We start from the raw sequence: 14,506 nt of genomic DNA on the forward strand, positions 1-14,506 counted from the left end.
TGGGCATCTTAAGTATGTCGAAGCGACAACCAGGTAACGAACATGGCAAAATGTTAGCTAATCAACAATATTTAAGGAACGATTTTCACGGTTTACTTTAGATATCGTTTCAATTGGGTACGCAGAGATTACATGCAGATCTATTTTGTTAGTACACGTCTTTTGACGATATGCAGTCACCCTCGTATCAGCTGAACAGCAGATGATTGTCATGGATCAATCACAGTTTGTAAGCACTTAAGAGGACGTTACATGGTTCAAGTTGTTCCTTCCTGTCTGATTCAGCTCATGTTAGGGCTGAACTTGTTGCTAACATGAAGGGGCTGAAAAGAAATTCAAGCGTAAATTGGCCCAGGTATTCTAATCTTAGAATTTGGGCTGATGTATTGGCCTTAGAACTTCCCTACAATAGATGAGTGAACAGTGACACAACTCGCAAACGTCTGCCTGAGGCAGCTTTCCTTGACTATATGTGTATATGTGTACGAATACAAAACACAACATATAAACGTTTACAAGAATTGAAAGAAAAAGTAATGTTCCACCTCTCCCTGTGTGATAGCCAGCGGGAAAACAACAGACACATGTACACCGTGTTGCCTGAACTAGAGGAGGCAGGAGCGACCACGGTGTACCTCAGACTGCACGCACAGGCAACCGAGGAAGCGGCAGAAACGGGGACATGCACTCTCAACAAAGCCAACAAAGGTAATGTCCATGCTGAACAAGCTTTCGATCTTCAAGAATAATTGTTGATTTTGCTGTAGTCACGTACACACTGGCTCTTTGTGTTAGACACACAAGACTACCTCTATCCACTAACTTTGGTTAACGATGTTTATTCATCACAGGAAAAGGCGTTTGGACTACCTTTGCCCGGTTTGACAGTAAAAGAGGCAGAAATTGGAAAGACAACAAAAATACCATTTTGCAATTCTCTGTCCGTTTGTTGAATCCACAAGGTGAAGAACACTGCCGCAAGTTGACCGCATTCTTGTGGAACCCGCCGAAGGCTCGACAGGACAAAGTGGTACGTGCACGTATTTACGTGTTTATTTCACACAATCAGCCGGACTAACCGGGCATAGTTAACCGGTGCCATGGATTATGGGGATAGATATGTTAATATGGGTTACTGGATTGTTTTACAGTTGACTTTGTGTAATATCGTTAGGCTACTTTATTAAGCATTATCAAAGGTCCTGATTTCTAACGTCCGACAAAAAGTACACAGGAAGAAATACATTGTCAGTTGCTTGCATTGGCCATTACTGATATTATCTGAAGAGGACCAAGAAGCAGTTATACACCTGACTGGAGTGATAATGATGTGATAAAATCTAACCTATTGGCACTTTCTGTACCTGTTTCAGCCTGATATGTGGGTATATTACAGGCGTGTGTGCGCCCCCTGTAAAAGTGATTAAAGCTTTTATTCTCATACCTAATGTGATGAATGCTGTTCCAGCCTGAGATGTGGCTACAGGACAAGCTTGTATGCGGCCCACTGGGTCCTGGGAAATGGACAGTGCGGCTCGAGCAGGTGACCTCTCCGTCCTTCTCTTGATCACGTTCAGTAGAAGCGCACCGCTCTGTCTGGTGTAGTTCTACCTCTAAATCTGTACTTCCAAAGGGGAATTGTGCTTACCGGCAAGCTATGCCTGTCTATGTGTACATATCATATACGGTCATCGTCCCCATGATGCCGACTCTCTTCTTTCAGGTACTCGCTATATAGGGTTTGAAAGATAATTTACCCTAATGTGACACTGCACGAAATCCAATCTTTAAGAATTTAGTAAAACATATGCAAAGATTGCATTTTTTATCAGTGATGCAAAAACGCAATCTTTACATATGCTTTAAGGAACATGATCACCGTATGATGCACACAATCTGGACGTAAGGAAATCAGGGTATGCAAGCTAAGGCAAACAGTCTCAAAGATATGTTTGCAACAACGTACAACATGTGCGCTCTTATCTCCACATGCAGCTTGACGTTCCACATCCTTACCCGTACGAGGCATCCTTGCACGTGGTTAGTAACATCACCCTGAACAGGACTGGGAATGCCTTCAACAGAGACATCTGGCAAGTTGAAGATGTCATGGAAATCACAAATCACATCAACGCGACAATCAAGAAGAGCAGGCCATTATCACAGGCAACCATCCACTCAACAATCAATAAGAATCAGGCATTGTCAGTACCAGTGAGAAAAACACGTCGTATGTTTTTCTGGTTGCCCGTTCGACTAAGAACTGAACACATCACGGGCCAGCTCTTAACAGCACACAGCGGGGCAGCTATTGTCATGATTCTGCTGGTCTTGGTGATGTCGTATCAAAGCAGGTATGGAATCTTCCTCATCATTCTACTGAAGCTTCTGGCATTTGTATCTTTAATTGCATGTTTGTATCTGTATCTACTTTCCCGTTGGGCACCTGAGAACACAGTCTAGCAATATAAAATGCACTGTTTGATATTGCAAGGGAATTTTGTATTTTTACCTTCAGGTTGGGACCCACCCAAATATGAGCGACCAAACAATTTTCGAAACATGTTTGACCGAATCAGCTTCCATTAACCATCCTTCCCTATCATTGACATGAAACACATTAGCTAAACAACATGAAAATTAAGATGTAACAGTTACAATGTATGTGAGAAGCATGTACACAGACTTGGCATCTTGTTCTCCGACAGTGTTCTCTCACCAACAGTAATTTTAGAAAATAAATCACAAAGAAGTCGCTTGACTAACTCCTGCTTTTCAACCTAAACAAAGATATAGCTAACAACACATTATTCACTTTCCTGCCAGGAGAAAGAGGAAGTACAGGAAATTGCTCATTGTGACAAGAGTTCTTCTGCTTGTCTTCATCATCACACTGGTACTGAGGATCATCATCAGCAATAGTTTAATTACTCTGTAACGGTGGTACTAAGGAACGGGGGTGGAGAAGACCTTCTGAACTATGTTGCATATAAAATCATAATGAAAGAACCCGAATTGTACATAAAGATTCTTTAAAATTTCCACATTGGGATACATGTAATAATAGAAGGCAGGTTTGATTTTACTTTTTTGGTGACCTTGGTCATAAACAATGTTGATGTACTGCCTTAGATTAAGTATCGGTACCGACGTAGCATTCAAGCGCAAGGTTAAAAGTACTTATGATTAGGATGTATCTATTTTGAATAAGCTACAGTACCATGTTCAGGCAGTTGGAAAGATTCATATCTTTGAGCTACATGTTTAACTAGTCTAGAATGAAGTCCAGACATGTTGACATTTCCACATAATCGTTTTTTAACACATTTATACACAGCATTCTGTTCCAGCAAACTGTGAACAGTTGATGGCATCTACTTAAATGAGAAAGCAACTGAACAAAATCATGCTTTTTATACCAGAGTTTTTTATACATTTTTATACCTGTTGTCTCTAGATCTATTGTATGAGTGCATGTAACAGGAAATTCAAGCTGTATTTTTATGTTAACCACCAACTATAGTATTGCCTAAAATATTTCCAACTCTGCCCATGGCTAATCAGACCCACTTGGCACAACACTATGGTCAACTCGGCCCAACACCATAACTCTATCCCTACCCCTGGCCAAGTTGACCAGGGTGTTGGGCTGAGTTGACCAGGATGTTGGGCCAAGTTGACTGGGCCTAGTTGGGAAAGGGCCGAATCGTCCAGATATCTTTGATGAATCCGTTGCTTCATTCCTTGACAAAGACTGATGTTGTACGGTCAAAAATGTTGAATCCAATTTCTTTTAAGTCGGAAGTTACTCCACTTTCCATTTTCATAACAAAGACATATATTCAAGGTAAGCAAAATATCAGCACATTGAATTTGTATAAATATTTAATATGTACAATGCTTTGGGAGAATAAAGAAAACAGTCCTATATATAATATTGATGTCTCAACTGTGCTGGAAATATGGTAAATAAATAAATATCATGTATCAATGGCATATATACACCAAAGAATAGGAAGAACACAAGATGGGATACGTAAAAACAGTATGTACCTATCAGCAGTTTCGTTCAGCTGGTTCCCGGTAAGACAACTGTAAATGGCTGAACACTTCCTCCTCAGTGGATGCTGACAGGTACTGATGCTATGGAGAACAGCAAGAATTTTGTCATGTAGACAGGTAAACTGGAGAATGTCTATTACATGCCACATGTAGACAGCTGGACTGGAGAATGTTGCAACTGGTATACATGTATATCCCTTCCATCCGAAAAAGATTTCTACAACATGGGTGCTGAGGATAATCTCATCTTACTCATTTGTAAGTTGTTTTTGTCTTCATACAAGAAGAGATAATCTGATAAGTCAACTCAGCAGTGCTTTACCTTGACTATGTCATACAGCACATGGCTGGTGAGTTTTACCTTGACTGTGTCAAACAGCACATGGCTGGTGAGTTTTACCTTGACTGTGTCAAACAGCACATGGTTGGTGAGTTTTACCTTGACTGTGTCATACAGCACATGGCTGGTGAGCTTTACCTTGACTGTGTCATACAGCACATGGCTGGTGCGTTTTACCTCGACTGTGTCATACAGCACATGGCTGGTGCGTTTTACCTCGACTGTGTCATACAGCACATGGCTGGTGCGTTTTACCTTGACTATGTCATACAGCACATGGTTGGTGCGTTTTACCTCGACTGTGTCATACAGCACATGGCTGGTGAGTTTTACCTCGACTGTGTCATACAGCACATGGCTGGTGAGCTTTACCTTGACTGTGTCATACAGCACATGGCTGGTGAGCTTTACCTTGACTATGTCAAACAGCACATGGCTGGTGAGTTTTACCTTGACTGTGTCATACAGCACATGGCTGGTGAGCTTTACCTTGACTATGTCATACAGCACATGGTTGGTGAGTTTTACCTTGACTGTGTCATACAGCACATGGCTGGTGAGCTTTACCTTGACTATGTCATACAGCACATGGTTGGTGAGTTTTACCTCGACTGTGTCATACAGCACATGGCTGGTGAGTTTTACCTTGACTATGTCATACAGCACATGGTTGGTGAGTTTTACCTCGACTGTGTCATACAGCACATGGCTGGTGAGCTTTACCTTGACTATGTCATACAGCACATGGTTGGTGAGTTTTACCTTGACTGTGTCATACAGCACATGGCTGGTGAGCTTTACCTTGACTATGTCATACAGCACATGGTTGGTGAGTTTTACCTCGACTGTGTCATACAGCACATGGCTGGTGAGTTTTACCTTGACTATGTCATACAGCACATGGTTGGTGAGTTTTACCTCGACTGTGTCATACAGCACATGGCTGGTGAGTTTTACCTTGACTATGTCATACAGCACATGGTTGGTGAGTTTTACCTTGACTGTGTCATACAGCACATGGCTGGTGAGCTTCATGTTCCTCTCATGATCTGCATACAGCCTGAGGGACCTGTTGAAGTGCTGCAGTTCAAAAGGACAAACTACATATCACCACACCTGTTTTAAGAAGAGGGAAGAGAGCTGACTTTTCCTGTTTGAAAGTCTGCAACTAAATCGCCCCTGCAGTTCCAATGATAGCTGCTAGGTGGCCCAAACTTACGACTTACAAACTGACATGTTAATATAACAACAGATTTATAGTGATAACATGCATACAATAGATTTACTTGTAACATAGATTTTTATGCTTTTGTCTCTGCCCTTGTTCAATATCAAAGCTACAGGTGATGATATATTTTCTTTAGTCCTTTATCTATTTATTTACTCATTGTTTGCTTCGGGGGGAGGGAGTAACTGTCTAGCCTACCTTAGATCCCGTCCATCCCACCAGTGCATATGCATACTGGCTAGCTGGAGCAATGATCAGATCTACCCTCCGACCAACCCAAGTCTTCTCAGCTGTTTTATCTCCCTCTGAGAAGCTTGCAGTGCCTCCAGCTCTCTCCAGGCTTACTTCTTCCCCCTGATGTGGACGATCTGGGTAGCTGGTTCCTTCTTTGACCACACCAGCTGGAGACTCAGATGTTGGTTTGGCATTCTGGGTGGAACTTATCAACGACTTGTCCAACTTAAAGATGGAGAAACATCTTTCAAAGTGATCCAGGGTGTACTCCTTCTTGGACACTGAGTTTGGATCGTAAGTATTGGCTGACGTGGTCTCGTAGGCAAGGAGATCCTAAGGAGAAGAGAAGACCTGATCAAATTTGTAGATAAGTTAGTCAGTTTGGTGACCAGTGACAGTATTTCAGACATGACAGCTGCAGAGAAGATGAGAAATTGTGATGAACAGTACCACAATGTGGCATCATTCAGCTTGGAGGTGGGGGTTGTGGTAAAGTTACACCTGACAAGAAGCTAGCTAGTGCAAATATTACTTTGAACAGAATATGCCTTTTGAAGATGTCTGCATATGACCTCACTTGATGCTGACTACAGGCAGATGACTCGAGCTGTAGGCCAGTGGATTATGTGTCCCTAACTCACCTTTCTGCTGAGCCTAGCCAGCACAGCAGACAGCAAGCCTGTCCCTAACTCACCTTTCCCCTGAGCCTAGCCAGTACAGCAGACAGCAAGCCCGTCTCGTTCCCCTCCGTAGGATGGGAGATCAGCAGGTCCACATCATGTCCCTCCGTCTTGCCTCTGTGGTGGAAAACACCATTCCTGTATCAGCAGCCTTCACACAATCTAAGCTAAGGGAAACAAGGTCTGCCTGAATAACTTATTTCTATACATGGCCTATTCATGTAGAGCTAGCCACTATGTGTGGAACAATGGTTCTTAAACACCAACTGGGATGGGATTATAGTGATACTAAATAATTTGTCATGCTGAATTGTATGAAAGCTTTGTAATGTAATGCTACTGTACCTTCTGAACCCTCCTGTTAACACCACAGTTGCACCAGGCTGTAGTTTCTGCACCTCTGAATTCACCAGGTCCTGGATGATGTCAGCTTCAGCCAGAGTGACTGGCGTGTTTAAGTCCTTGTACAGATCTAGTCCTAAAGATCAGGAAATCGAACACAACTTAGGGGAACAGAGGGGTGCTTAAGGTAGCAGTTTCATTTCTACGGAGTACATGTAAAATGTAGCCTGGAGTCCAGCCTTGTTAGCTTTGGCCCGCTCCCAACCTTCACTAGCTGCTGTTGGGAGTGGGCCAAAGGTAACTTAGGCTGGACTCCAGGCTATGTAACATGTACATTTTTTTTCTTTTTGTGTTTGAGAAAGTGTGTGTGTATGCGCATATATAAATGTGTGCATGTGTGTGTGTGTGCACATGTGTGTGAGAGAACACATGTATGCATGTGCTTGTTTGTGTGTGTACATGTATGTGTGTGTGTGTGCATGAATGTACATATATATTTAAATATGTATGTATGTGTGTGTGTGTGTGTGTGTATGTGTGTATGTACATGTGTGCATATGTGTTTTCGTGTATAGGTTCAAGGATACAAAGCCTTATAGATGCTAAACATCTATAGATGGGTCCAAATCTTGAACATCTATGAGTAAAATAATTTGGATATGTGAGTGAAACTTTCAGTTCTATTTCAAACTTCAGGTATCCCTTGGCCATGAACACTCACCGATTTTTTGGTCCTTTTTAAGTGAGAGGGTGGAATCATTCCTGATATCACCCAGCGTGCGAAACCCCGTCTCATACCACTTCCTTGCTGTCGTGGCTCCAACACCGAAAATACCAGTAAAGAGCTGAGACAGAAGATATATGTGAAGGATGAGATAAGAAGTGACATTTTTTTTCCACATTCTTTTTATTCAATTTTTATCTTAAAAAACAGACACACATGGCACAGGCACAATAATCAAAATAATAGATATATAAAACAAAATAAACACATTTCCAAAACTAAACTTAAAAAAGACAAAGCATTCTTGGGCAGGAAAACATTTTGCAAAAAGCAAAAAGTCATTTGCACACAGTGACATGTAGCAAAGGCTCAAAATCAGTTTGTCTTTTTATCATGTTGCTACAAAAATCATAACCCCCAAAAGTAAAAAAATCAGGAGAACTGTTACAAACCGATATATTTGAATGTTTTTATACTATCAAATTATAAAAATATCAAGTTCACAGTAACAAAACCATGTCAAATTTCACATAAAAGATCAATCAGTACAATTGACATTGCAGCATACACACACTTGACAAGAGTTTGTTAAACAAGTTCTCACAATCCAGGCGCATAGGGAGCCAAATGGTAAATCCAAGGTTTGAGTATCCGCCTGCAAAGATCTGGATAGTCAGTGGCCACTACGTATACAGTCACTCCAAAACCAGTTAGTTAATGATATTTGTATAAACCCTGGATTATCACTGAACCAAGTAGATGTACATGTAGGACCCCCATTCATAATCTTGAAAGTGTTCACCATCAAGCTTGCAGCAATCGCTCATCCGTTGGAATGTTAAGCCAATTGGTTCGCTAGCCTGAGTACCAGCCTTTTTAGCTTCCGTCCGTTACAATATTCGAATATTGAAATCCCAGCCGTTACAGATACGTGCGGGCCCAGTCTTTTTGGCCGGCAGCGGAGCTTGGGTAGCGCAGCGGAGCTTGTGTAGCGGACGGAAGCTAAAAAGGCTGGTTCTCAGGCTAATGGTTCGCTGTTCATTGTGCTTGTCCAAAAGAGCTAGGGGAATTTACCCGGCACAATGAACCTGTATATACAGTGATGACAAGTGGAAGAGTAGCTCAACTGTTTGACATATTGCTCACTTTCACCTTACCTGCATTGTCTCATAGAAGTCTCCATCACAGATGTCCTGGACCTCCCGGGAAAAACCATCTTCAAGGATGTCCTTTGAAGAAAAGGATAAACAAAGGCAAAGCATAAAATAACGTGAAGACAGGCAAAAACAAAGCACGCTGTTCATGATACAATCATAAGTCATATATCAAATTGAAATACTGACGTACTGTAGTAAGAAAATTGAGGGTGTGTTTTCATGTCCGAGTAACAGGCAAAACAAAACACGCTGTTTATGATACAATAGTCATGTACTAAGTTGACATGTACTAAGAACTTATAGACATACTGTAAAAGAAAATTGAGGGTGTGTTTTCATGTCTGTATGTGTGTCTGAACAGATGTACCTGAATGACTTCAAGACTGTGTCTACCGATGTGTGGCAGTTTCCTGGCCTCCTCTATGTTAGTGAGTGGATGGGGGAGGGCTTTCAGTGAACACGCTGCTTTTCTGAAGGCTAGAGCTCTAGAGTCCTGCTTCCCACTCTGCAGGTATCCAGCATGTTCCTCCAACAACGCCAGAACAGTCTGCCAAAAGGACACACAGACAGTATTATAACAGGAAGAACACTAACGTATCCTCCCATGTTGTTGCTGTTTTTCACCTTGTAGTACCTTGTGGCACATAAGACAGCAAAGGTAGGGCAACTGTTGCAGGAAATACTAAACTGGACGTTAAGAGATTCAGTTCTTGACAGCAAACATTGATACAAATACAAAGAGTGGTCTACGGGTTACTGGCAGAATTGTGAGAGTTAATGTTATATGTACATTCACTTTTCTATACCCTTAGTTAGATACTTACAGTGAACCTGTGGTTGCGGTGCTTCAGTCTTGTGATTCTTTGACATTCATACTTCGGCATTGGTTCAGCAATGCTCTCTGTAGCAACAGGCACAGCTGCCTATAGAAGTACAAGACGAAATTGGTTTCATTTGTGACATCCCCTAATATAGTCAAACCTGCCCAAGAACACTCATGGGACCGAGACCTTATCTGACCCAGAATCAAAACAAACCTGACTACCGGGTAACCCACCTGTAACCTGACCACAAAGAAACAAACCTCACTCATCTACCTGGTGCTCCATATAGTGTAAATAAAAAAAAAACACACCTAAGTAACCTGTAAGGCTCCTCACCTAGTCTGTGGTCAAAGGAAAGACACCTGAGTGTACCTACTGTACGGACTGTAATGTACTGTAAATTCAGAAATGTTTGCTGTTGTTTTATGTCTACGGTTGTCTTGGTGAACTCTTTACAGCAAACTTAAGTTAAAACCACCACAAAAAGCCATTCCATTGTGTGGCTGTAAAGCTACTATTGCTTCAAACGCAAACTCAAAACCACCGGAAACACTCCATTTTCTCCCTACCCAAAATTAAATCCCCACAAACATTTCTACATTTAGAGTATCATGTACCTGTGAGGGTCTCAGCCTGAGACTGTCCGTACAATGAACTGGTCTTTTCTCCTCCATACTTCTAGTGAACCACTCCATGGTTAAGAGTTCCTGTCCAGGGTACAGACTGGTCACACCTTTCTTCTGGAAATACTCCATCACCTGTAATAAGGGATGCAAAAACAAAAAACAGCTTTAAGTTTAATGGCGCATTTGGACGAGACACTCATTACAATCAAAAGAATTTAACACATTTAGTTAAAGTTAAAGTGACCCAGGTGTCCTGAAAAGACGCATAGGGGTAACGCCCATCTCTATTTCTATAGCACTTGGGCCACACACATTTGTGCAAGTCACTACAGCAGGGAGCTAGTCCGCTGGTAGTGATGTGTGTGTTTAACTTCCATACTCTTTCCCAAATGCTGAGTGCTAAGCAGAGAAACAGTATGTTCCATCTTTAAAGTCTTTGGTATGACCCGGCCGGGGTTCAAACTCACGGCCTACCGTGTACAAGGCAAACACTCTACCAAATAGGCCATTGCACCGGAGGGTATGTACACATTTGATTTTGATTTGTGCTGTACCTCACCTATTCCATAGACAGGTGCTGTACCTTGCCTGTTGAGTAGACAGGTGCAGTGCCTCACCTGGCCAGTTAACAGGTGCTGACCTCACCTGTTCAGTAAACAGGTGCTGCACCTCACCTGGCCAGTAAACAGGTGCTGGCCTCACCTGTTCAGTAAACAGGTGTTGTACTTCACCTGTTCAGTAAACAGGTGCTGACCTCACCTGTTCAGTAAACAAGTGTTGTACCTCACCTGGCCAGTAAACAGGTGCTGACCTCACCTGTTCAGTAAACAGGTGTTGTACTTCACCTGTTCAGTAAACAGGTGCTGACCTCACCTGTTCAGTAAACAAGTGTTGTACCTCACCTGTTCAGTAAACAGGTGCTGCACCTCACCTGGCCAGTTAACAGGTGCTGACCTCACCTGTTCAGTAAACAGGTGCTGCACCTCACCTGGCCAGTAAACAGGTGCTGACCTCACCTGTTCAGTAAACAGGTGTTGTACTTCACCTGTTCAGTAAACAGGTGCTGACCTCACCTGTTCAGTAAACAAGTGTTGTACCTCACCTGTTCAGTAAACAGGTGCTGACCTCACCTGTTCAGTAGACAGGTGCTGTACCTTACCTGGTCAGTTGACAGGTCCTCTGCTATAATATGTGTCACTCCAGACCTGCAGGGTTACAGAACAAGGCAATCAGTGATGGCAGACTTCACCCGCTCTGGCAGAACATACAGAAACTGCAGCACAGCGTGCACGCACACACACACACACACACACACACTTACCCGTACTGGTCACACACTGAAAAGCCTTTTCTCCTTGCCAGCGCCTGAAGAAAGTCATGTCGAGCTTTCGTCATCTTCCTGTCAACAATGAATATGTTGGTTTCTGGAAAAAGAACTTGTTGTTGACATTTTCCTGCTGTCTCCGCTATTCGCGCCTTCTTACGCCTGGGGGCAGCCATTTTGAAGCGACCAAACTCTGTTTGGTCACGTGACTTATTCTTTTGCTAGCTTTTAAAGTTCCTTATGAGAAGTCTAGGCCGGAACTATTAATTAATTTTTGAACCAATATTTTTCTATTTGCAATAAAAAAAAACACGAGGAGTATTTGAAAGGTGTTCGGAATAGACAAAATGGTGATTTTTGATAACGAGAAATTACGGGAATGTACGAGATTTTGCGAACTTTGACCTTAGCAGACGACGCAGAAAGCCAGCGAAGTTTACATCCGAGGGAAGACAGTTCTTACACGTAAGGTTGGTGTGGTATTCTTCGCCCTAGAAACCTCTTTGGTTTGTCCACTTTCGCTGCGATACTGCTAGAATACGTGGAACCTATCCGTTTGTTGATTATGACGACGACGTTAACGTTATGGCCGTGGTCCTGCGATCAAGTCGAGAAGGGGGAGGGGGGTATGGCAAAAATCCCAAACTGTTCTGTTCTTGACATTATGATTTGATACTTGCCAGCATGATGTTAAAGTTTGAAACATTGTTTAAGGTAAACTGTAGATATGAAATTGTATTGTGTCTTTTTCCGTAACAACTGTGCATGCAGAAATAGTCTATTTTTTCCATAGATTAGTGTCAGGTAAAAAATCTAAGTTTGCCTAAACGGATGTTGTTGTTGTTGATGTCCTTGCTTAATGTCTATTCCTGCGCTAGACGTGGTCAAACGGTGTTGTCTTTTGCTTGTAAAATGGAACACTCACAGCTGTCCTAATTTGTTTTGTTCCTTCGTCTGCTGAGGTGACCTTTTTGCTTGATTAACAGGATCCAAATGGCCACAGAAAAGAGTAGTGACCCGAAGCCAACAGCCAACAATGAGGCAAAGCCACCCTCCTCAACTGGTGCCAGATCCCCGGGATTCAGACATGTCCAGACAACCACCCTGTTCCGAGTTGTCAACCCGGAACTCTTCATGCGCCCGGTAAGGGCCGACCGACAGTTTTTGTGCAGCTAATACTCATCAAATCAGTGTAGTGGCTGTGCCCTAATAAAGAAAATGAAGAAGAAAAAAAGCTTGAGGGTATGTTTTCCGCAATTCTCCACTATCTAAGTAATCAGGCGACAGACCACTCAAACAAAGAACTGCTATTACTTACCAGAACTTTAAGAATGGCAATCCCGGCGGAAATTGATATCTGTATTGTATGTAACATGGCTTCTATTGATGGAATATTATTGTTACGGTGTACTATGTCGTAGTTGTGTTTTTTATATGTAATATCAGGGATACCTGAAAAACAGGCTTCACAGTCTGAGTTGCATTTGCCCTGTATAAATAAAATGAAATGAAAATGAGAGCTAATATATGAACGAGTGTATGTGAAAGTTATCCATTGCAATTGCATTCATCCATAAATTTCATTGTCATTTCTTTCAGAACAAAGTCGTGATGGCCTTTGGTCTTGTGACCATTACCGGGTGCATCGCCTACATTGCCTACCTGAACGCCAGCAAGGAGAACCAGAGAGACCAGCTCTACGTGAACGTCAGTTCAGACGGCACAGAAACTGTGCAAAGGAGGCGGTCCAAGTGGGACTGAAGGAAGTGAATTTTTCAGCAGTATTCCATCTGCGCCTGCCTAACTCTACTGCATGTAGAGATACATCTACTTCTACAGTTGGGTCATAGTGCAAACTTTATTTACTGTTGCCAGTCTCTGTTAGCAAGGAGATTGCTTTGTTTGAAATAATCATGTATGAGGAAGATACAGTAGCAACACAGCACCTCAGTCTGGACATTCAGTCTAGGTTACAGGTAGAATTTGTAGAATGATAGATCTCAGCAATGCTGTGTTAACTGACGGTTGTAGAAAAGGACTGCAACCAAAATTTGTCAAATTAGGCTGGAAAACAGTGCATGTTCACAGTACATTTGCCTATGTCTCCTGTATCTGTATCTGTATAGCCGGTATAAACGCCCTTCGGCGTAACACACCTGGCAGCTCCTGACTTGAATCAGTCCTGTGTGATACCTTGTGTCAGATACCCTGCATATTACTAGCAAGATACAATATATTTTAGATTAGAGTAACACCATCTTTTCTATGATTGTCTCAAATTCCATGGAAAAATAAAGCGAGTATCCTATTTTTCTCTGATTGGTGTTCGAGGTTGCTTGATAGCAATGTGCTGTTGTGATTTGTGAAAGATTTGACCTGTCCTGAACACCATCAACACACAGGCTAACACACCTGTCCCTGGTGCTGACGACCATTCAAACAGAGGTAAACACACCTATCCCTGGTGTTGAATACCATCCACACACAGACATACCTGTCCCTGGTGCTGAACACCATCCACACACAAGTTGGCACATCTGCCCCTAGTGCTGAACACCATCAACGCACAGGTTAACACACAATTTACTGATCAAATACTCAGTAATATACAATCAATGTACCAGTGGCTGTGTAAGCTTAAGGCTGGGTTCACACACGCGTTTTCCGGAGTCGGCAGACTTGGAGACAAGTCGCATTTTCTTGTGTGTGAATCCACGGAGTCATGCCCAGTGAGTTATGCCATGCTCAGGTCAGGGGTCAAATTATAGTCAGTGAAGGTAGTTGGTGCAGATTTTTAATTACATTAATCGCAAACAAACAAACAAACAAGCAAGCAAGCAAACAAACATACATACACACATACCCACCACAGACGGGACTGAAAACACGACCGGCTTCTGGCAAAGGTAACTAAACTGGTTTCACGTGGTCAAAACAGAATAGTGCAACAGGAGCCGTATCCGCC

At 42.5% G+C, this 14,506-nt stretch overlaps 3 protein-coding genes across 6 annotated transcripts in view; 2 read left to right on the forward strand and 1 right to left on the reverse strand.

The window, feature by feature from the left end:
* Positions 1-3,935, forward strand: part of LOC136430443 (uncharacterized) — a 17,835-nt gene extending 13,900 nt beyond the window's left edge. For 2 of the 3 annotated variants that reach the window (XM_066421081.1, XM_066421083.1), the window contains 6 exons: positions 1-33; positions 563-708; positions 852-1,030; positions 1,469-1,543; positions 1,996-2,354; positions 2,827-3,935. The exon at positions 1-33 is cut by the window's left edge and continues 32 nt beyond it. In XM_066421081.1, coding sequence (XP_066277178.1) covers positions 1-33; positions 563-708; positions 852-1,030; positions 1,469-1,543; positions 1,996-2,354; positions 2,827-2,938 — 904 coding nt within the window. In that variant the 3' untranslated portion in view covers positions 2,939-3,935. The remainder of the gene's footprint in view (positions 34-562; positions 709-851; positions 1,031-1,468; positions 1,544-1,995; positions 2,355-2,826) is intronic. The other variant, XM_066421082.1, reaches the window with a different exon arrangement.
* Positions 3,295-11,792, reverse strand: LOC136430445 (DNA-directed DNA/RNA polymerase mu-like). Of its 2 annotated transcripts, XM_066421084.1 has the most exons (13): positions 11,539-11,792; positions 11,377-11,422; positions 10,209-10,349; positions 9,592-9,690; positions 9,135-9,314; positions 8,768-8,839; positions 7,608-7,731; positions 6,890-7,022; positions 6,559-6,661; positions 5,829-6,197; positions 5,399-5,482; positions 4,502-5,359; positions 3,295-4,143 (listed from the first exon to the last, which is right to left on the reverse strand). In XM_066421084.1, exons 1-13 carry the CDS (start codon positions 11,715-11,717, stop codon positions 4,057-4,059), a joined length of 2,475 nt encoding a protein of 824 aa, XP_066277181.1. In that variant the 5' UTR covers positions 11,718-11,792; the 3' UTR covers positions 3,295-4,056. The 2 variants fall into 2 exon arrangements, with proteins under 2 accessions (XP_066277181.1, XP_066277182.1); XM_066421085.1 differs by lacking the exon at positions 4,502-5,359 and having other exon boundaries at positions 11,539-11,754.
* A 113-nt stretch (positions 11,793-11,905) lies between these two features.
* LOC136430446 (small integral membrane protein 8-like) lies at positions 11,906-13,860 on the forward strand. The gene is made up of 3 exons (XM_066421087.1): positions 11,906-12,006; positions 12,528-12,684; positions 13,141-13,860. Exons 1-3 carry the CDS (start codon positions 11,921-11,923, stop codon positions 13,300-13,302), a joined length of 405 nt encoding a protein of 134 aa, XP_066277184.1. The 5' UTR covers positions 11,906-11,920; the 3' UTR covers positions 13,303-13,860.
* Positions 13,861-14,506: the final 646 nt, after the last annotated feature.

Source organism: Branchiostoma lanceolatum, chromosome 3, assembly GCF_035083965.1.
Source record: "Branchiostoma lanceolatum isolate klBraLanc5 chromosome 3, klBraLanc5.hap2, whole genome shotgun sequence".
NCBI lineage: Eukaryota > Metazoa > Chordata > Leptocardii > Amphioxiformes > Branchiostomatidae > Branchiostoma > Branchiostoma lanceolatum.

What these genes read in the sequence shown, in the direction of transcription:
- LOC136430445 (XM_066421084.1), bottom strand. Translation starts at nt 11,717, where the DNA reads ATGGCTGCCCCCAGGCGTAAGAAGGCGCGAATAGCGGAGACAGCAGGA. An exon ending in TGCTGTATGACACAGTCAAG is followed by an intron (nt 5,360 to 5,398) that starts GTAAAACTCACC and finishes GACATAGTCAAG; the next exon opens with GTAAAACTCACCAGCCATGT. An exon ending in TGCTGTATGACACAGTCAAG is followed by an intron (nt 4,144 to 4,501) that starts GTAAAACTCACC and finishes TGTTCTCCATAG; the next exon opens with CATCAGTACCTGTCAGCATC.
- LOC136430446 (XM_066421087.1), top strand. Translation starts at nt 11,921, where the DNA reads ATGTACGAGATTTTGCGAACTTTGACCTTAGCAGACGACGCAGAAAGC. An exon ending in AGGGAAGACAGTTCTTACAC is followed by an intron (nt 12,007 to 12,527) that starts GTAAGGTTGGTG and finishes CTTGATTAACAG; the next exon opens with GATCCAAATGGCCACAGAAA. An exon ending in CGGAACTCTTCATGCGCCCG is followed by an intron (nt 12,685 to 13,140) that starts GTAAGGGCCGAC and finishes CATTTCTTTCAG; the next exon opens with AACAAAGTCGTGATGGCCTT.